The sequence below is a fragment of the Mesoplodon bidens genome (assembly GCF_964165515.1).
Source record: "Mesoplodon bidens genome assembly, chromosome: 13".
Lineage (NCBI taxonomy): Eukaryota > Metazoa > Chordata > Mammalia > Artiodactyla > Ziphiidae > Mesoplodon > Mesoplodon bidens.
The window spans coordinates 8,966,973-8,989,315 of record NC_138169.1 but is presented as its reverse complement, the minus strand read 5'-3'; the positions used below and the strand labels follow the sequence as shown (position 1 = coordinate 8,989,315).

General features: G+C 36.5%; 1 protein-coding gene across 6 annotated transcripts in view; it reads right to left on the bottom strand.

The window, feature by feature from the left end:
* Window positions 1-1,902: 1,902 nt before the first annotated feature.
* IFT81 (intraflagellar transport 81) overlaps window positions 1,903-22,343 on the bottom strand; it is a 192,638-nt gene continuing 172,197 nt past the window's right edge. For all 6 annotated transcript variants that reach the window (XM_081253180.1, XM_081253178.1, XM_081253182.1 and 3 more), the window contains 5 exons: window positions 10,717-10,803; window positions 9,911-9,982; window positions 9,741-9,826; window positions 5,779-5,824; window positions 1,903-2,654 (listed from right to left, as the gene is read on the bottom strand). In XM_081253180.1, the coding sequence (XP_081109306.1) occupies window positions 2,472-2,654; window positions 5,779-5,824; window positions 9,741-9,826; window positions 9,911-9,982; window positions 10,717-10,803 (474 nt within the window). In that variant the 3' untranslated portion in view covers window positions 1,903-2,471. The remainder of the gene's footprint in view (window positions 2,655-5,778; window positions 5,825-9,740; window positions 9,827-9,910; window positions 9,983-10,716; window positions 10,804-22,343) is intronic.

The window sequence follows — 22,343 nt, the reverse complement described above, 5'->3', positions numbered from 1 at the left end:
GATAGAAAATATTAATCTAAAGAAGAAAGTTAAATGTTCTACAGTTTCCTGAGGTCTGGTTTAATTTCCATATGCCTTCGAACAATGTTCTAAGACAATTCTGCTACACCTTCTGGACCGGGAAAATACATGATCTTGGATTCAGTTATTAATAGATTTATAACAGAGAAGACATTATCCTATTATAAGATTCTTCTTAAAGGACAACCTTTAAAGTTGGATTACTTCTTTAACTAATACAGGAAGCAAGATAAGGAGTGGCCTTTTGAAATTTACAGTTTAAATAGTCAGCCCCATGCAACAGTTGACAATACTGGGTCCTAGGAGGAGAAGATCTGTGAATGCAGAAGCAGATTTCACAGGCTACATTTTTTTCCTTTATTTGGGCCATCATGTGGAAGACAGATTATTTTCCAAAATGATTAAGTACTCTCATCAATTAGCCAGCTAGAGTATCAATCCTGAAGGAAAAATGTAATAAATTCTTCTTCTGTAAGTGCCAGCTGTCAAAAACTGTCAGTTAGTCAAAGCTTTTTAATGTTCCAATCAAACCATAAAATGAGTGGAAAGTCACTGTATAAAACCCATTAAGCTGTGTTACTAAATGTCCAATGTTACATAAAAACTATAAATAACTTTGTACTTTTAGGGCTTTTTTTTTTTTTCAATTTGCTTTTCTTAAAATAATAATGATGTTCGGCTTCAGTTAATAAGGTAATTTTGGAGCTGCCTTAGCGAGTTTAATCCACATACTCTTTCTGTGTGGAATAAAGAAGGCAAGCAATAATCAAATCAGAATTATAAGCATTCCTTGGAGTATCTGTCGCTAACAATTTTAAAAATTAAGAGAAGAGCATCAAAGACAGTGAAGGCTGAAAAAACTAATCATTAGGCTTAATAATCTTACAAATTGACATAACTTTGGGGACTAAAATGCTGTTTCTGGGAAGGACATCTAGTCTTTTTCAAATATTTGCAAAGGAATTCATACTCTGGCTAAAGGAATATCACTTACTACTGGCTTAAAAATTAACAAGGCAGTAGCCAACACTGAACAAATACATTTACCTCAGTGTTCAAAAACTGATTATTGAGTTAATAAGGGTTTGCTTCCACACAGTGAACATAGCCTTTCCTCTTTTAGTACATCGTTGATCTAATAGTTGATCTACGGGCACAAATGAGAATGCTGGTAACGGATATTTGACCAAATAAGTAGCTAAAGTAAGCTGAGGACCAGATTCAAACCACTTAATAACATTGAAATGCTTCTTTTTTTCTTAAGATATGTTAAAAGAACTTTGTTTCTATACTTTCCTGGTAAGTTCTTCCATACTCTAATGGATCCCATCTCTTCCAGTAATAGATCATAGAATTATGAATAATTTCCATGCTAATAAGATTCTCTGATTACCAAGAAAGACACTTTCTAACAAAAATCAAGAGTAGAACACATGTGGGAACAAAGACACCCAAAGCCATTAATCCAGTTTGTATACTTTGCACAGGGTAGAAACAACTTTCTTCATTAAAATGTTTTTGTTTTGTTTCCTCCAGGATAGCTAAAAAGAAAGAACCCAAGATGGACATGCTAACAATTTGAAATGTGAGTTTTCAAATCTAAAAGAAATTTTGAAAAGTAAATTGAAACTGAAATGAAGTAAAGGGTGGCATATGAATTTAGTATCTTTCTTTAAGGGAAAACCAAAAAAATCTTCAAATACCTTGTCCAGATGAAGCAGAGACTTGAGGCACTTCGACAATTTTTTATATTTAAAATAATAGTCCCCCAAACCTCAATACTATATTAGACTTTTGGTGAAAATAAGTAATAATCCTTAAATTTAACACAGTACTATAACATGAATACTTACTTAAAAAAGAATAGAAATTTACACTATATAAGTTTTAAATAAATAGCCATGATATGTGCACCAAGTTTTATTTGCCTTTAAACAATACAAATAGAACAAATATGTTATTCAAAATAATAAACCTTCTTGAATTTTACAGAAGAAAAAGAAACTGAAGTGAAACTGTAGGAATTGCTGAACTTCAGATAAATGTTTCTTCAAAACAAGAGATATTAATTCCTAAAAGATTCCTCTAAAGTTAAAAAAAGATTAAGAAAAACATTAAGCCACTGGGTTATTATGTTAAAAAAAAACCTACATGTTTCTTAATGGACATATGTTTACATTTACAGATAGTAAACTCAGTCTCCTGTCTCATAAAACACAGAAGACACCACTATGTCTAAACTAAGCAAAAAAATAAAAGCCTCTTTGTCGTATTAAAAAACTTTTAAAACCTAAATCTACCTTAACATTATTTTCCAAGAAAACTTAATAGGGAATGGCTAATCTGAAAGCAAAATGTTATACAAATCATTTTCAAGAAAGGGAATACACCATGGGATTATGCTTATAGCTAGCAGTATCAGCTAAAACCCCAAACAATGACACATGAACTCAGAGTATCAGCCGGTCCTCTCCTCCCTCCTGAATTACCTGACCAATGGAAGTTTGGCTTTGTTGTTTCAGAAAGCACTGTTTCTTACATTCCATCAACTGTTCAAAATCACGCCACATTTTCACTTGTTTCATATTTGGACCATGACTTTCTCGTACAGCTTTTTGTTTTTCCCGGAGTTTCTATTGTTAAAAAAAAAATCAAGAATAATTAAATCTCATATAGGGATTTACTTCTATTGTTCTAATCAGAAGAATATGGTATGCTTTGTACATCTGATGAATAATAGCTAAGCCAGGTTCTCCTATGATAGATGAAAACGAAGATGATAAAAGTTAACTAAATTTATGATAGACCTAGGACAACCTGAAATTAAAAAGAACAGAAAAATGTAAAAGAAAGGAAGGGGGAAAAAATAAAGGGAATCTGGAAAGTGGAGCAGTAACATAGTATATAAAAATACGTAGATTTTGGAAGTCAGAAGACTTGAGTTCCAACTCTGGCTCTGTCACTAGCTGCAAGGAAGACAATTTCTCTGGACTGCAGTTTTCTCAATTGTTAATTAAGGCTAATAATAGGGGTAATTATAAAAGTATCTGCTTTATAAGATTATTTTTTCCATATGACAATAGATATGGAAAAAATTATAAACTACCATGTGTTATACATGTTATTATTATTAAATACTGTATTCTTTCCTGAAGCAGTATGCTCTAAGGGTATGCTCTATACCCAAATAAATCAAATTGTATGTAAATATTCCTCAGGGAGAAGGTCTAGTGATATTCTAAAAAGGCCCAAATCCTTATCAGAATTGTTTACTACCAGCCTATATAGTTCCACCTGCCAAAACTGTTCTACTTACTGTCTCTAAAATTATAAATAGGAATAAGAAAATTTTTCAATACATTGCAAAACTATCCTTTGGTTCTGTATTATGGCAAATTGAGGAGAGTGACAAAGAAAGGGAGGCACAAAGTCAGAGACAATGAGAGGAAAGAAAAGAAGGAAGGAAAGAAGAGAAAAACAGAGATGGTAGTACACACATAAGGAAACAGTGCGACAGAAATACATACACTGACACAGAGTGTGAGAAATCACAAAGAAGGGCAGAAAAACAAGCAAAGACACAGAAACAGATTACACAGGAACATCTCCATCTTTTCCTCTTTTAGTATACACGGTTGATCTAACAGGTGACCTAAGCACACAAGTGAAAAGGCTGGTCATTGGTACTTGCCCAAGTAAGAGGCTAAACTAAACTGAGGCCAGGTTCAAAACGCTTACTAAAGACTGCCCTCTCCACCTATGGTTAATGAAAAGCAAAGTTAACAGCACATAGCAACAGGAAACAAAACAGAATTAAGAAAATATAATTTAAACATAACCAGCAAATTTTTGACACAAGGCCTGGCATGTAAATACATCTATTTAAGTCTATGTTACAAATAAAGTATCTTACAACAAATATTTTTATCCTCATAAACTAAAACAAAAGTAGTAAGTCAGATCAAGAGTTTTAAGAGTACTAAGAGTACTTTAAGATTAAGGTACTACTTAACTGTAACTTTTCTTACATTATTGGAATAATTTCCTTGTCAAAATCCTAACAACCTATAAAAGTTATTTAAAGAGCCAAAGATAGGATGTGGGGACTGTCTGTATCAGAAATATTATGTTACTGTCACTTATTACAGATTTATTTTGTGGATAGTTGCAATGTACAAAAAATACTTGTCACACATTTCATTGTTCTTAAAAGGAAGAGGTGGTACAGGAGGAGGAAAGTTACAACTTTCAGTACAATATTCCATCTTGGTAAGGCAAATTCTAGTATATGATAGTGTGAATTGTAGCACTATAGCCTGGTCTAATTTCAGAAGCTCAGTTGTCATGAGGAGGTCTGCGGATGTCCAGTCTTTGCTGGTTTGGAAGGCATACGCTATTGTCAGTTTCAAAGCCTAGGTATGTTCTGTGTTTGCCTTGAAAATTTAGATTCACTCTAGGAATGAGAGGATCAAGAAGCTTTGCTTCTTAAATGATACAGCCTGACAATCTGGGCATGAACTAATAATCAGTGGCTCATTTTGCTGGAACATGCTTGATGTCAGACTGCTGCTACTGCTTTCCCCCAAAATCCTGCAGTAAAACACGACACTGGAAGGGGAAAGAATAATCTTTAATCATATTTAGCAATTAAGTATGGGTCTTTGAAAGGATTCAAGGTTTGACAAATACTTCTCTACACAAAGCATCCATCCAGATACTTTTCAAAACAAATGAAATAGAGGAATGTTTTCATATAAAAAATGTATATTACTTAACTTATGAAATACCTGGATGAAAGTTAATTACTGACAATCATACTAAATCCTAAAGCCCTCAAAATCTCTAGTTAAAATACTGTACAAATGAATGTATAACTTGATTTAAATACATATGTTTGAATATGAAAATTATTTTTTCCTTTTGAGTATGGCATGTCATTTCATAAATGGAATAAGGTGTACAGAACTCAATTTCTCTGATGAAATGGAAGAATCAGCTTTAATGTTTCTTTTTATTTTTTACTTAGATTAATATGATGGACATTTATTCACAATTCATACAAAAAGAACAGATGAACACTTTTTTTGTGTGTGTGGTACATGGGACTCTCACTGTTGTGGCCTCTCCCGTTGCAGAGCACAGGCTCCGGACACACAGGCTCAGCAGCCATGGCTCACGGGCCTAGCCGCTCCACGGCATGTGGGATCTTCCCGGACCGAGGCACGAACCCGTGTCCCCTGCATTGGCAGGCAGACTCTCAACCACTGCGCCACCAGGGAAGCCCGTGCCTTCACTTTTATAAAACTAAATTCCTAAGGAAGAGTCTTCATCTTTGAAAGGGAGTAAGAAAGTTCCAATTTCCTCTATAACCTTAAAAAAAATGACAATGGCATAACCATGTACTGAAAGCCTGAACAGACACATTAAAAAAAAAATACATTCTTGGGACTTCCCTGGTGGTGCAGTGGTTAAGAACCCCCCTGCCAATGCAGGGGACACAAGTTCGATCCCTGGTCCGGGAAGATCCCACATGCCACGGAGCAACTAAGGCCGTGCGCCACAACTACTGAGCCCATGTGCCACAACTACTGAGCCCACGTGCTGCAACTACTGAAACCTGTGTGCCTAGAGCCCATGCTCTGCAACAAGAGAAGCCACAGCAATGAGAAGCCCGTGCCCCTGCTCGCTACAACTAGAGAAAGCCTGCGTGCAGCAACGAAGACCCAACGCAGCCAAAAAAAAAAAATGCATTCTTACCTTTCCAAGGTTTTCCTGTTCAGCAATATTTTTGGTATACTGTTCCCTGGGGAGTAAACATAATGATTTAGTTTACATTTACTTCAATCGATTTGATCATACAACTAAATTATAAATTAACATATCTATCTAAATATATTAGACAATACAGTTTATAGAGTACTAGAGTCAGAATGAAACCCATTATCAAACACTACCTTTTCCAATCTTTAGTCAGTTCATCTAATAAACAGTAATATAAGGAAAAAACCAAGGCAAAATATCATGTAAGAAGTTAAGTACTATTTCCAGTTAATCTACACTTAAATCAATGGCAATTACCATTTGCTTAAATTACACTTTTTTCTAAAGAGGTTTGCAGAAGAGAGAAAGGATACACATTTTTAAAAAACATTAAATGGCATCTAACCCAGCAATCCAACTTCTAGGAAGTCATCCTACAGAAAAACTCTCATAAGTTAATAAAGATGAAAGCAAAGACTATTACTTCACCATTGCTTATAGTAGTGAAAATCTGCAACCAACTAAATGTTGATAGATGGGGAAATGTTCAAATAAATTATGGTACATCCGTTCAAAGGAATAATACAGAGTTGTAAAAAAAGAATGAGGTAGATCTATAAATACTAAAGTGGAAAAAATTCTAGATAAATTATTAAGAAAAAAACTGTATATGTAGTTTAATTTTATTTATGTATACACACATATACAGACATATTAGCAAAAGCATGGGAAAAGAATATGGGATAATATACAACAAAATATTAACAGTAGACATTTATGAGGTATGGCAGCGTGGACAACATTCAATTTTTGTGTGCTACACTTGATAATGGTTACTTTTTGTTTTTATAAGTATTTTTTTTGTAAGCTAAAAAAGTTACAAATTTTTAATGTAAAAATAGAAACACAAATAACATCATATTGTATTTTTAAACAAAGGTATAATTATATTTTAATATTATATAAGACAAAAAGTGAGATTTAAAGTGTTAAGGACAAAGACTGAAGGATGAGGACACGGGATCCAAGGACAAAGGAACCAATGACAAGAAGATAAGAGACTTCAGACCTCAAATTTGTATGGAAAAAGACTATATTTCTGTGTAAAGCTACACAGCAGTACTTAAGAAGAAATTAAACAACACAAAATTGGGAATCTAAGAAATCACAAACCACAAACTCTAGCAGCTTAAGTGAAGAAAGGTTTGCATTTATGTAAAAAGGGAGGTAAACATGATTAGAACAGAGAGAATGGCAATCAAAAGTACCTGAAGTCCTTACAGAGCTGAAGTGAAGGTAGAATTTGTGCACAGGAATAAGAGTGGAAGGGAATAGACACAATCTTTTTTTTTTTTTTTTTTTTGCGGTACGCGGGCTTCTCACTGTTGTGGCCTCTCCCGTTGTGGAGCACAGGCTCCGGACACGCAGGCTCAGCGGCCATGGCTCACGGGCCCAGCCGCTCCGCGGCATGTGGGATCATCCCAGACCAGGGCATGAACCCGTGTCCCCCACATCGGCAGGTGGACTCCCAACCATTGCGCCACCAGGGAAGCCCAAAAGACACAATCTTGATGAACCTTCATTTTGCCCTTAAAATTTATGAGACACTAAGTCAAAATTGTTTACCTTTCTAGCTCTCCAATGAAAAAAAGCTGGGAGGAATTAAATGACATATCCCTCAAGAAGAATGTATGGTTATAATTAAGAGAGCTTTAAATAATTCATTTATTACCCTAGGCCTGAGGAATGTCCAAACTGTTTTAGAATTTCCATTTATATTTTATCAAGAAATCAACAGGCACATGCTCTTTCCCCATAACACTAATATGTAATTTTAATTTATTCAATGAACTTATTCAAGAAATAATGATAGAGCACCTGTTATGTACCAAGCATGCCCTGGGATTTCAAAAAGAAAACAGGACAGACAGGGTCCTTGCCTTCTAGGAATTCATACTATATCATTTCTAAAATACTGCTGCTTACATTATATTTAACTTGAGCCTCTGTGGTGTATATTATTCTCCTTATTTTATAGATGAGGAATGATTTGTCCAAGGTCACAAAACAAGGAACTGGAAAAATCAGGTTAGTAACAATTTTATGGTCTCTCTCTAGTACTTTGATATATAATATGCTGCCTCTTTAAATAATATTAAAATTTGCAGATGATCTTTCAAAACCAAGCTAATTTCTTATACCTTTGGCCTTACCAGGAAGTACCATAAAAGTAGAAAATGAAATAACATTAAAAATACTGTCTACAATAGTAATAATATTTTAAACATGTATCAGTGAGTTTAGAGTATAATTAACTCCATTTTATTCTTAACATTCTTATGTACTACTCTAGTTAGGGCGCAGTATTTTTCTTTTGGAAAACTGAGGAATGGTAAAGGTTTACAATGATTTTTAAAATGATGAAGAGGAATATCTAGCGAGAAAACTGATAAGAAAACCAATAGTTCAGGAGCTATATTTCCTTTTTTACTATTTATATTGATCACTTTGGAAGAAAAGAAACAATTTCTAAAACTTTTATTTTTCAAGAACAAAATTAACTGCTCACATTTGTGAAATATTAGCATTGACTATATAGATTTAATGTGCAAAGTTTACATTCAGTCAAAGAATTTGAATAAGTACATTCAGTATGTTTTTTTTAATGTAGACTTACTATTTTTTAAAAATATTTATTTATTTATTTAGCTGTGTCGGGTCTTAGTTGTGGCATTTGGGATCTTTCGTTGTGGTGCGCGGACTCTCTAGTTGTGGCGCGCGGGCTCCAGAGCGCACGGACTTCAGTACATGCAGCACGCGGGCTCTCTGGTTGTGGCACGTGGGCTCCGGAGTGAGCAGGCTCAGTAGTTGCAGCATGTGGGCTTAGTTGCTCCGCAGCATGTGGGATCTTAGTTCCCTGACCAGGGATCAAACCTGTGTCCCCCTGCATTGCAGGGGGATTCTTAACCACTGGACCACCAGGGAAGTCCCTGTATGTTTAATATGTTAGACTATTAAAAAATAATATCCTATATATAGGATATTTTTGGTCTGTCCTGCATTATATAAAAAAATTTAGACTTTGCAAAACATTCTATTTCTTAGATTCCTTTTTGTAATATTAATGTATATGCCACTAAAAATCTCAACTGCAGTCTAGAATAAATGTGAATCCTACACTTCATTTGAGTTCTTACCGAATGGTAAAAGCAAAACATTTGAATTATGATAAGGGGCAAAGAAAGCTTATCTTGTTCATTACTGCATTTTATCAAAGCTAGCAATTCAACTATAAACGTATTTTTTAAGACAGCATTTGATTTATTACAATATACTGCAAGCTAGGATTACAAAAAGAAAAAATCACCATATAAGGACTAGTAGTATTTATACACCCTTCTTTGTTTTAAAGGTTGACACACTGCAATCACACAGTTTCTAGCTGAAATGCAGTCACTCACACTGCACAATGAGCAGGCCAACAACCAGAGTCCAGGCAGTGTAGGACTTGAAAAAATAGACCAACCTTAGTGCTTTTAAAAAAGCAATTATGAAATTATACGTATTCCTGAGGAGGGGGTAATGGGGATTAACTGCTTAATGGTTGTGATGAAAAAGGTGATGAAAAAGTTTTGGTAATATATAGTGGTTATGGTTGCATAGTATTTTTAATGTAATCAATGCAACACTTTTAATTATACACTTAAAAATGGCAAATTTTATGTTATTTATCTTTTGCCACAATAAAAAAGTAAGCAAGCAAGCAAGAAAAATTATATGTATTCTTACTTAGTCAGCAGGGCTGGACTATCCAGATGTTTAACAAGATTTAATACTAAATAATATCTTACTATATGCTTATTTAAGTACTGTGACTTTGTATAATTCCACCTTATTTATAAAACTTCTATAGATTAAAACATTAAGTAACTCAATAAAAAAACAACAAAATTACTTGCCTAATTGCCTTTCTTTTTTCTTGTTGATCAGAAGAGACATATGCCTTCATTTCATCAGTAGCACGACAAAGTTGTACTTCTAGGTTCTAAGTGGAAAGACTAAGCTTTAGGTTAAGTCCTCGATACAGAAAAATCTCAGAAAAGTTTTTGATCCACTTTCTTTGTCTTACCTTAATCATACAATTTGTATAATGGTATCTACTTTCGTCTTGAAGACATTCTTCACGGAGTCCTCTGACTTCCTAATGCATATAATTTTAAGTGGGCAACATTATCAAAAGAATAATCAGATACAGAAAGGATGACTAAATTTACAACAAAAGAAATACCATCAGAGTATTTCCTCTTCTGCAACCGAAACTTTATTATAATAGACTAGGTTGTAATCTTTTCTAGAGACCACTCACATCACTCTACAACCTATAAGTTTAGTTATTTATTAAGTACCTACTGTGTGCTCAGCTCTGTGCTAGGTGCTGGGGACAGAGGAGTGAACAAGACAGGTCCCTGCTCTCATTCAAGTAGAGGAAACAGACATAAACAAGGAAACATGTAATGAAGGTAGCTTCAGATGGGAAAAAGTGCTATGAAGAAAATTCTGCAGTAGAATGTGATAGGGTGACTGAGTGGGCAATGTTAGGTGATCAGAGAAGACCTCTAGGAGGATGTGACATTTAGGGTGAGACCTATCTTTAGCTGCTCTATGGAGAATAAACCTTAGGAAGGCAAGCGTGGAAGGGGAGAGTAGGTGGGAGGTTACAGTGCGAGTCTAGGGGGCCTGGACTCTGGCAGTAGGGGTGCAGATGGAGAATTTAGTATGTACACATCAAGTTTGAAGCAATAAAAATCTCTGCAGCTTAGGAGACAGACTCAGGGGATGAGGGTAAAGATTTGGGAATCTTTTGACATTGGTAGTGAAAATATGCATATACAGGCAGTTTCTGCTAAGTTGTTAAAATAAAAACTGTCTTCTTACCTGTTCTAATTTGGACCGATTGCTTTCAAGGCCTGCTGCACAGCTATCATACTGGGATTTCTTTTCATCACACTCCTGGGTTAATTCCTAGTATGAAAAGGGTAATTAATTGAATAAGTAAAAAACAAAGGCCTAAAATGTGGCTCTGAAACAATACATGCCCTTGTCAGTCTTGTAACTTAACTCTAAGCTTCTTGGCATACTTAGGAGTTATTTATACAACAATCAGACATTTGAGAATTATGACAGATGAAGGTGCTGATAAAAACAATAGCTGCCATGTATTGAGCTGTGTGCCAGGCTCTCTGTTAGAAGCTGGGGATAAAACAGTGAGCAAAACAGCCAAAAATCCTTCCCCTCAAGTAATGCTCAGACAAGTAAACAGGCTGAGTGCTATGATGGATGAATGCAAGGTGTTAAAGGAGCACATGGGACGCTCACTGGACCTAACCCAGGCTTGGGGATCAGTGCGGACAGCCTCCTGGAGAAATTGATACCTACGCTGAGGTACGAAGGATTAGTAAGAATAGTTAGAAGGGACAAGAGGAGGAGAATGTTCATAAATAAAGGAACACTATGTATGAAGTCTTGGACTTGGAACTAGAGAGAAGAAGGACAATTTAGGACATATAAGTAGTTTATTATACTGGAGCATGTCTGGGAAGTGTGAGAAGAGGCTGAAGACTTTGGCAGAGGCCTGATCAGAACTTTGTAAACCATGTTAAAGGTGTTTGAGCTTTACCTTTAACAATAACTAAGTCTCAAAACAACCTCTTGAGGTAGGTATTAATATCCCCACATCGTGCAAGGACAAGTATCTTGCAAAAGATTGTGTTGCTGGAAAGACGTGTTAGAATTTGAATTCAGGCTGTTTGAGTAGTTTCACACTTTATTCTAACATAATAATTTGAAACTGATAATCTGAAAATCTTCTACTGACACCTGGAAATGCTAAAAGTATCAACAAATGCTTGATAAGGCAGGGCAAACATCCTTTCAGATCCAGAGCTAACTGAGCTCTCAAGGAAGTGAAAGGAATTACCAGGACTAGAAACAAAGGATGACAGCCTACAGCTACACTTGGTGAAGGAGCTGGGAGTCAGTCTCGATAACAGAATGGTTATAATGTCCAGGCAGGGCAAAAGGCCTGGAAACCTGTGAATAAAGGGTTAACACCAGGCCTGGACTGATTCAGGCCAGCCTGGGAATGACCTTGGTTTCACACAGCACAGTTTCCTTGGGAACTGGAGAGTTAACATAAATGGGTAATATTGTGTGGTGCTTCTGCTGTGTGGGACTGCATCTGGTTTGGGGTGACTAGCACAGTATAAAAGATGGGTGGGAAAAAGGAGCCATGCCTTTTGTGAATCAAAGTGACCTACAGACATCTAAGGCTCTCATGGTTGACAGTCACGTACATCCCAAGTGGGAGAAGGGGCAACAGAGGCTGTGTACTTGGGTACCTGCCGGGTCTGTCAATGAGATGAAGATACTATAGTATATGAAAGCCTTTTTTTGTTTGTGAGTTTGATGGCCAAACTGATCAGTAAATGCAGCTATGCTACTTCAGAGGAGGATGGAAAAAAGGAGTCTGTCCTCAGGCAGGTTTGGGATTTGGATTTACCCTACCTACGTGGTCTAAGAACTCCCAAGCTGAGACATTAACTCAAAATTAGCTCCAAGCTTGTGATATTCCTAAAACACCTGGCAGAACAACAGCGAAACCACTCTGGAGGGACACACCCTCCATTTTAGCTGCCAGGACTCAAGAGACAAAACCCTACTAAAGATAAACTCACAATCCAAAAGTATAAATATATAAGGAACAATCAATCCATTATGAGTGAGAATCAGAAGATATAAAACACACAGCAGGACTATACCTCCAGGAACTTCGAATACGAGAAGAAAGTCTATTAAATAAATATGATTAAAATAATTAAAGTTATAAAGGAGGAACTGAAAATAAAAGACTAAAAAAGGCACAGTGAGAAAAAATAGACAAAAATGAAAAAAAAAGTCACTGAAATTAAAAACTAAGTAGGTGACATAAACATAAGATTGGCTCAGGAGATAAAAGAATGAACTAGAAAACAGAGCTGAAGAAATTACCCAAAATTCATCACAGAGAGAGACAAAGAGATGAAAATATGAAAATGAGGTTAAACAACAGGGAACAGAATAAATACATCTAACATATATCTAACAGGAGTTGCTGAAGAACAGACTAGAAAGACCAGGGGAGAGAATATTTGAAGATATCATGTAGAATTTTTCCAGAATTAATGGGAGACAAAAAAGCACAGATTCCAGCAGAGCAGATAAAACTAAATCTATATTTAGATCGTGGCAGTGAAACTGGACAACACCAAAGACACAGATAAAAATATTAAAACCATCTACAGATTTAAGGCAATCCCTATCAAAATACCAATGTTACTTTTCACACAACTAGAACAAATAATTTAAAAACTTGTATGGAAACACAAAAGACCCTGAATAGCCAAAACAATCTTCAGAAAGTAGAATAGAGCTGGAGGTATCATACTCCCTGACTTCAGAATATACTACAAAACTATGGTAATCAAAACAGTATGGTACTGGCAACAAAAACAGACACATAGATCAATGGAACAGAACAGAGAGCCCAGAAATAAACCCACACACTTATGGCCAACTAATCTATGACAAAGGAGACAAGAATATACAATTGAGAAAAGACAGTCTCTGCAATAAGTGGTGATGGGAAAACTGGACAGCTAAGTGTAAAGGAATGAAATTGGAACATTTCCTCATACCATGTACAAAAATAAACTCAAAATGGAAAAGGGAACCCTCTTGCACTGTTGGCGGGTATGTAAATTGATACAGCCACTATGGAGAAGAGTATGGAGGTTCCTTAAAAAACTAAAAATAGAACTACCATATGACCCAGCAATCCCACTACTGGGCATATACCCTGAGAAAACAATAATTCAAAAACAGTCATGTACCACAATGTTCACTGCAGCACTATTTACAATAGCCAGGACATGGAAGCAACTTAACTGTCCATCGACAGATGAATGGATAAAGAAGATGTGGCACATATATATAATGGAATATTACTCAGCCATAAAAAGAAATGAAATTGAGTTATTTGTAATGGACCTAGATGTCTGTCATACAGAGTGAAGTAAGTCAGAAAGAGAAAAACAAATACCGTATGCTAACACATATATACGGAATCTGAAAAAAAAACCCAAAAAGGTTGTGAAGAACCTAGGGGCAGGACAGGAATAAAGACGCAGATGTAGGGAATGGACTTGAGGACATGGGGAGGGGGAAGGGTAAGCTGGGACGAAGTGAGAGAGTAGCATGGACATATATACACGACCAAATGTAAAATAGATAGCTAGTGGGAAGCAGCCACATAGCACAGGGAGATCAGCTCGGTGCTTTGTGACCACCTAGAGGGGTGGGATAGGGAGGGTGGGAGGGAGGAGAAATGGGGATATACATATATGTATAGCTGATTTAATTTGTTATACGGCAGAAACTAACACACCGTTGTAAAGCAATTTTACTCCAATAAAGATGTTAAAACAAAAAAAAACTAATAAAAATAAACTCAAAATGGATTAAAAACCTAAATATAAAAAACCATAAAACTCCCAGAAGAAAACATAGGCAGAACACTCTTTGACCTAAATCACAGCCATATTTTTTGGGTCTGTCTCCTAAAACAAAGGAAACAAAAGCAAAAATAAACCAATGGGACCTAATTAAACTTAAAAACTTTTGCATAGCAGAGGAAACCATGGACAAAACGGAAGATAACCTACTGAATGGCAGAAAACATTTACAAATGATATCATTAATAAGAGGTTAATATCCAAAATATATAAACAGCTCATATAACTAAAAAAAAAAACAGTTAAAAAATGGGCAGAAGACCTGAAAAGACATTTTTCCAAAGAAAATATACAGATGGCCAACAGGAACATGAAAACATGCTCAATATCATTAATCATCAGTGAAATACAAATCAAACCCTCAATGAGATATCACCTCACACCTGTCAGAATGGCTATTATCAAAAAAGACCACAAATAACAAATATTGGTAAGGATGTGGAGAAAAGGGAACCTTTGTACATTTTTGATGAGAATGTAAATTGGTGCAGCCACTGTGGAAAACAGTATGGAGGTTCCTCAAAAAAACTAAAAATAGAACTACCATATAATCCAGGAACTCCACTCCTGAGTATATATCCAAAGAAAATGAAAACATTAATTTGAAAAGATATATGCATCCCAATGTTCATAGCAGCATTATTTACAATAGCCAAGACATGGAAGCAACCTAAGTGTCGATCAAGAGATGAATGGAGGGCTTCCCTGGTGGCGCAGTGGTTGAGAGACCGCCTGCCAATGCAGGGGACATGGGTTCGTGCCCCGGTCCGGGAAGATCCCACATGCCACGGAGCGGCTGGGCCCGTGAGCCATGGCTGCTGAGCCTGCGCGTCCGGAGCCTGTGCCCCGCAACGGGAGAGGCCACAACAGTGAGAGGCCCGCGTACCGCAAAAAAAAAAAAAAAAAAAAAAAAGAGATGAATGGAGAAAGAAGATGTGGTGTGTGTATATATATATATATATATATATACATATATATATATACATATATATAGGTGTGTGTGTATATATATATATATATATATATATATATATATATATATACACACACAATGGAATACTACTCAGCCATTAAAAAGAATGAAATTTTGCCATTTACAACAACGTGGATGAACTTGGAGGGTACTATGCTGAGTGAAATAAGTCAGAAAGAGAAAGACAAATACTGTATGATATTACTTTTCTGTGGAATCTAAATAATAAAACAAACTAGTGACTATAAAAAAAATTAAAACTAAATATAGGGAAGACATTACCTAAAAAGAAATGAGAATTAAACCGATAGCAGATCCCTCAACACAACAAGAGAAAGCAGAAAGCAATGAAAATAATTTTTTTTTCTGACCAAGTCACTATTTAAGAAGAAAAACAAAGATGGTTTACTTTTGGCAATGATTCTTTACTGAGAGAACTACTAAAAGAAAAAATAATAAAACAAGGAAATTTCATTTCAGGAGGAAGGAAACTGAATCCAGAAGTAAGGAATAAAGTACATGAAGCAATGGTGAGAACTGCTAAATATGTGGGTAAATCTAAACAGGAAATGACTGTATGAAGTAGTAATTATAACAGTAATGACCAACATGACAACCACTTTTAGAAATGAAGAAATAAAATGGAAATAAAATACCACAGGATAACAACACATGTGTAAGGCAGGAGAGGGTGTTAAATTATTCTGAGGTTCCTGTATTGTTCAGGAGATTAATAATTGTTCAGCTGATTAACTTTAGGCAGGAAAAATATGTTAAAAATTTAAGAGTAAACAATATCAGAACAGACGAAGATAGAAAAGGAAATAAAGGGAAAAAAGAATATAAAGAAAACAGGATTGGTGCAACGGAGGGCAGAAAGAGGAAAAGAAACATAGAAAGCACAGTACATAGGATGTACAAAATAGAAATAAATTCCAATGTATCAATAAGAGTAAATGTAAATGGGACTAAACTCACCAATTAAAAGACAGATTCTCACACTGTAAAGCAACTATACTCAAATAAAAATTTTCTTTAAAAAAGATTCTCAAACTGAATGTAAGAAACTATATCCACACAAAATCCAACTATATGCTATTTATGAGACTTACATAGGACAAAAATAAGGACATAGAAAGCTGAAAGTGAACAAATAAAAAGACATACCAAGCAACACTAATCGTAAGAAAGCTGCCACACTTACGTTAATAGCAGACAAAATAAGGCTCCTAGACAAAAAGCACTGCAAGGAATAAAGAGTCATAAAATAATGAGAAAATGAATAATTTTAAGTGTTTTTTTAAAAAACTAGGAATCTTTAAATTGTGGTAAAATACACACAAAATTTACCATTTTAACCATTTTTAAGGCTACAGTTCAGCTGTATTAAACACATTCACATTATTGTGCAACCAATCTCCAGAACTCTTTTCACCTTGCAAAACTGAAACTCTATACTCATTACACCACAAGTCCCCATTCACCAGGAAGTTTTGAACAACACATTTAAGAAGCTTGATCTGACAAACACACGGAGAACCCAGCACTCAACAACTGGAAAATACATTCTTTTCCGGATCAAGTCACTAAAAAAATTATGTTGGCCTCAGCTCTCTCCATGGCCACACTTAACTCTCAAAGACTGTGGAGCTACACTTTAAAAATCCTCAAGGAAAGGAAGCATGATGTAAGGGTTTTTATGCTCTATCAAGCAGTTGTTGAAATATTTAAGGCAACAAACTCTAGATCTGCAAGAACTCATCAGGTAATATTGCTCTACTAAGCTTTGAGGACTCTACTAGAAAACAAATGAGAGACAATAAAAAGTAGGAAAATGGACAGTGAGAGCAGTGTTAATGAGCACTGAATCTGACAAGTACAGGTATAATACTAAAGACAAAAGTGGGAACTAGGGTAATAGAACAGAACATAAATGTTATATGCCCTGACAATGTAGACACGATACCATAAAACCTGCAGGGAGGGGAACGGGAAAAGAAGGTGGAAGGTAGAATGAATAAACCAGCTCCCTCAATTTTTAATTGCTGGGGATGGATGGGGGAATGTCAAAAGATATCATTTAAACCTGATGAATCAAGTCATAGTATAAGCATATTACAAGTATAAAGGCAGACAGTAAGAAAGACAATACAAATGACCAAAATCAGGTGCTAAAGCAGAGGGAAGGAGAAGTTAGAGGAAAAATACCAATTTCATCACTAGTCATAGTGGGGATTAATACATATTATCGACAGAAATGGATGATTAATGGTGGCATTACAGATATAACCAGTAGAGCAAAACCAGAGCCAGAAAATATGAGAGAGAGAGAGACACAGACACAGAGAATGAACAGAGGAATTTATTTATTTATTAAAAAAATTTTTTTTTTGCTGTATGCGGGCCTCTCACTGTTGTGGCCTCTCCCGTTGTGGAGCACAGGCTCCGGATGCACAAGCTCAGCGGCCATGCCTCATGGGCCCAGCCGCTCTGCGGCATGTGGGATCTTCCCGGACTGGGGCAAGAACCCATGTCCCCTGCATTGGCAGGCGGACTCTCAACCACTGCGCCACCAGGGAAGCCCGAGGAATTTATTTTTATAGGCTTTAAAGTCAGAAGCAAAACATAAAATGCACAAAGACCAAATATGTCTGCATACCAATAAATATGAATTGGCTAAACTTATTTATTAAAATAAACCTTTCAGATTATGTCACAACACAAAACACAGTTCAAGATCTATTTAGAGACACACCTAAAACAAGGTAAATTTTTAAAAGCTGAAAGCAAAAGATGGGCAAAAGTATAGCAGGCAAATGCAAACAAAAGGAAGCAAACATTAATATCAGTCAGAGTTGACGTCTGGCACCCCACCAAAAAAAAAGCCTTTGTTTTTTTTTAGAGAGTAGAACAAAGGTGTGGAGATCAAACTTCAGGTAGCCAATAAATAATTATCCATTCATGAATTTTCAGAAAATTTCTGGAAAATATATAAGGAACTGTTATCAGTTATTATTTCCAGGGAGTATGCTAGGGGTGGGGTGTAGAGAGAGGAATAATTTCTATTCTTTCCCTTAACCAATTCCTTACAGTTTGAATTCTGGCCAAGAGCATGGTTTTACTTCTATAAGAAAAAGCAATCAACAAGAAATATTTCAGTGAAATCAATAATTACCACATTGTATATATACTCCAAAACAAGTATTTTAGCTTTTTCCCATATATTAGCAATTATATGTATTATGTCATTTAATTACATATAATTTATGGAACGGCATCTAAAAAAACAAACATGAAGATTTTCAAGACGCTATCTAATTCTAGATAATTATAAAAGATTTAGATAAATATAAGTTGTGATTTTCAAAGTCTTGAGATTTTTAAACAATTTTCAAAGTTATGAATATTCAAATTTATAACAAAATGCAAATAAAAAGAATGGAAATGTACTAACACTTCACTATAAAATTTCCTAAACATGATAATACATCTGTGTAGTTTTTTTTTTTTTTTTGCGGTACACGGGCCTCCCACTGTTGTGGCCTCTCCCGTTGCAGAGCACAGGCTCCGGACGCACAGGCCCAGCGGCCATGGCTCACGGGCCCAGCCGCTCCGCAGCATGTGGGATCTTCCCGGACCAGGGCACAAACCCGTGTCCCCTGCATCAGCAGGCGGACTCTCAACCACTGCGCCACCAGGGAAGCACCATCTGTGTAGTTTTGAGTGTTAAATATACTTACACAAGTTAAAAATAAACACCATTCAAAGCAGAGAACAATTACAAATTTCAGTTAATATTCGGCAACAGCTTAAAGTCAATGAAGCAGCTTGTTTTTTCAGTATACTTTTTATTAGAAAAGTTTCTGGGTAAAAATAGAACTATAGGGACTTCCCTGGTGGTGCAGTGGTTAGGAATCTGCCTGCCAACGCAGGGACATGGGTTCGATCCCTGGTCTGGGAAGATCCCACGTGCCGCGGAGCAACTAAGCCCGTGCACCACAACTACCGAGCCTGCGCTCTAGAGCCCGCAAGCCACAACTACTGAGCCCGCGCTCCACAACTACTGAAGCCCACACGCCTAGAGCCCGTGCTCCCCAACAAGAGAAGCCACTGCAATGAGAAGCCTGTGCACCGCAATGAAGAGTAGCCCCCGCTCGGCGCAACTAGAGAAAGCCCACGCACAGCAACGAAGACACAAAGCAGCCAAAAAAAACAAAACAAAAGAACTATACATGGATCTGGGAGATTAACACATGGAGTTAAGCAAAATGAGCATCAAGGACTCACCAACTGCACTGAATTCAAACATTTAAAAAAACTAAAAAGTTAATGAAAATGTGGACAAGTTCTGTACTCTCAGATTTTTTAAATTATGGTAAAATATACATAAAATTAAAATTATCACTTAAACCATTTTTAAGTGTACAGTTCAGTGGCATTAAGTACCTTCACACTGCTGTGCAACCATCACCACCATCCATCTCCAGAACTCTCTTCATCTTCTAAAACTGAAACTCAGTACCCATTACTTTTCAACATGGCAGAAGACAGAGATGAAAATGCTTAGAGGACCTAGGTGCCCCTGGACTTGATGAATGTGTTAAGAACTGGAGAGTTGTATTATTTGAGAATAGTAGTGAGACAGCTATATTTCTTTGTAATGGAAGAGGCAAGAAGTACTTGACATACAGAGAAATCTAGTTAAATCGTATAAAAATGAACTTCAGGTTCTGGTTACATTATTACAAGAAATGACTTTTTTTCTAATTTATTTATTTATTTTTAATTTATTTTTGGCTGCGTTGGGTCTTCGTTGCTGCGCACGGGCTTTCTCTAGCTGCAGTGAGCAGGGACTACTCTGTTCTCTGTTGCGGTGTGCAGGCTTCTCATTGCTGTGGCTTCTCTTGTTATGGAGCACGGGCTCTAGGTGTGTGGGCTTCAGTAGTTGTAGCACATGGGCTCAGTAGTTGTGGTGCACGGGCTTAGTTGCTCTGTGGCATGTGGGAATCTCCCCGGACCAGGGCTCGAACCCCTGTCCCCTGCATTGGCAGGCAGATTCCTAACCACTGCGCTACCAGGGAAGTCCCTATAATAAATGACTTTACAGAATTAAAGATCTGGTATATGATTTTACTTAGAAAACAATTTAGTTGAAAAGCAATAGTATTCCTTCCTTTAAAACCATTTTTAATAGTTATAATGATAAATACCTTTTTAAAAAGTCCTTATGTATTAGTCATTGCTGTTGCAAAGTACCTTATATGTGTTATTTAATTTTACAACCACCCTATTAAGAAGGGACTAGTTTACAGGTGAGGAAACTGAAGTTTATAGAGATGAAGTCATCTACCCAAGGTTATCTAGGGTCTGCCTGATTCTCTAGCCCATGTTCTTAAATCATTCTATCTATATTGTCTCCCTATATTTAGCACAATTGGTACCCTTTGCTTTTCACATGCTGACATTTAGGATAAAGCTTATCCTAAATCTATGTGACATATGCCCTAAATGGCCCAACACTGACAGATGGCACAGTTTAGTTTCATACATTAAATGGTTCTTTTATTGAACTAATAAATTATCAATATATTTCAAAAGAATTAACAAGTGTGGAGCAGAATGGCACAGTAGAGAGGAAGAGGGCTTTGAACTCACAAAGACTGCAGTTTGAGTCCTTGTGCCAACACTTAAGTCATCTTAAACAAGTGACTTCTCAGCCTCAATTTCCTTATCTAAGAACAATCTGAAAATATTTTATAGTTGTGAATATTAAATGCATGAATGAGAAAGCATTAAGAGAACACTGTGAGGGCTCAATAATAATTATTTATATAATTCTGTAGAGGTCTGCTTCTAGCTCTAGAAGATTCTTTTTTTTTTTTTTTTTTTTCTTTTTTTGCGGTACGCGGGCCTCTCACTGTTGTGGCCTCTCCCGTTGCGGAGCACAGGCTCCGGATGCGCAGGCCCAGCGGCCATGGCTCACGGGCCCAGCCGCTCCGCGGCATATGGGATCCTCCCAGACCGGGGCACGAACCCGTATCCCCTGCATCGGCAGGTGGACTCTCAACCACTGCGCCACCAGGGAGGCCCTCTAGAAGATTCTTGCCACTTATATTTATACTTGATTTTTAAAATACTTTAAAAAATGTTCTGTTAATGAATTCAACAAATATTTATTGAACAACTACGTTGTTCTAAACGTGGTTCTATAAACCAGACACTCACAACTCTGGTAGATATTACTGTAAGGACCTCAATAGCAAATTTTTTTAACTCCCAAAATAGAGAATTCCCTGGTGGTCCAGTGGTTAGGACTCCGTGCTTTCACTGCTGAGGGTCCACCCAGGGTCGGGGAGCTAAGATTCCACAAGCTGCGTGTTGTGGCAAAAAAAAAAAACCCCAAACACAAAAAACAAAAATAAACTCTAAGTACAGGAAGTAATTTCATTTGCATCATATAGTATTAAACCAAAACCCAAGAGGGTCGCTCCTGAAGTCTTCTCAGACTTCATCTAGTCTTACTCCATGTTCTTTTTGGTAACTGCATCTTCTCCTGAGCTGTGATCAAACATCACATCTAGGCAGATGATTACACACTTCAACTTGAGCCCCGATATCTTCTCCTGAACTCTTGCTGGATACTAACTTTGAAGTGTCTATAAGAAATTCATCATTTCTCCTCTTCTTCGCCCACTGCTACCACCAAAACTAGCTCTTCCTCATCCCTAATCTGTACTGTTAGTGGTTTCAAACCTCAAACTTATTTTGGTATCTCTTGTTCCCTTGTCCGTAATTAGTGTTCTTCCATATACCATTCAGATCTATTCCTTCTTGTCCATTCCTTCCACCAACACTAGTTTGGGACTTCATTCCCTCTAACTTAGGCTATCAAAAGGCACTTGATGTCACTTTTTTTTTTTTTTGCGGTACGCGGGCCTCTCACTGTTGTGGCCCCTCCCGTTGCAGAGCACAGGCTCCGG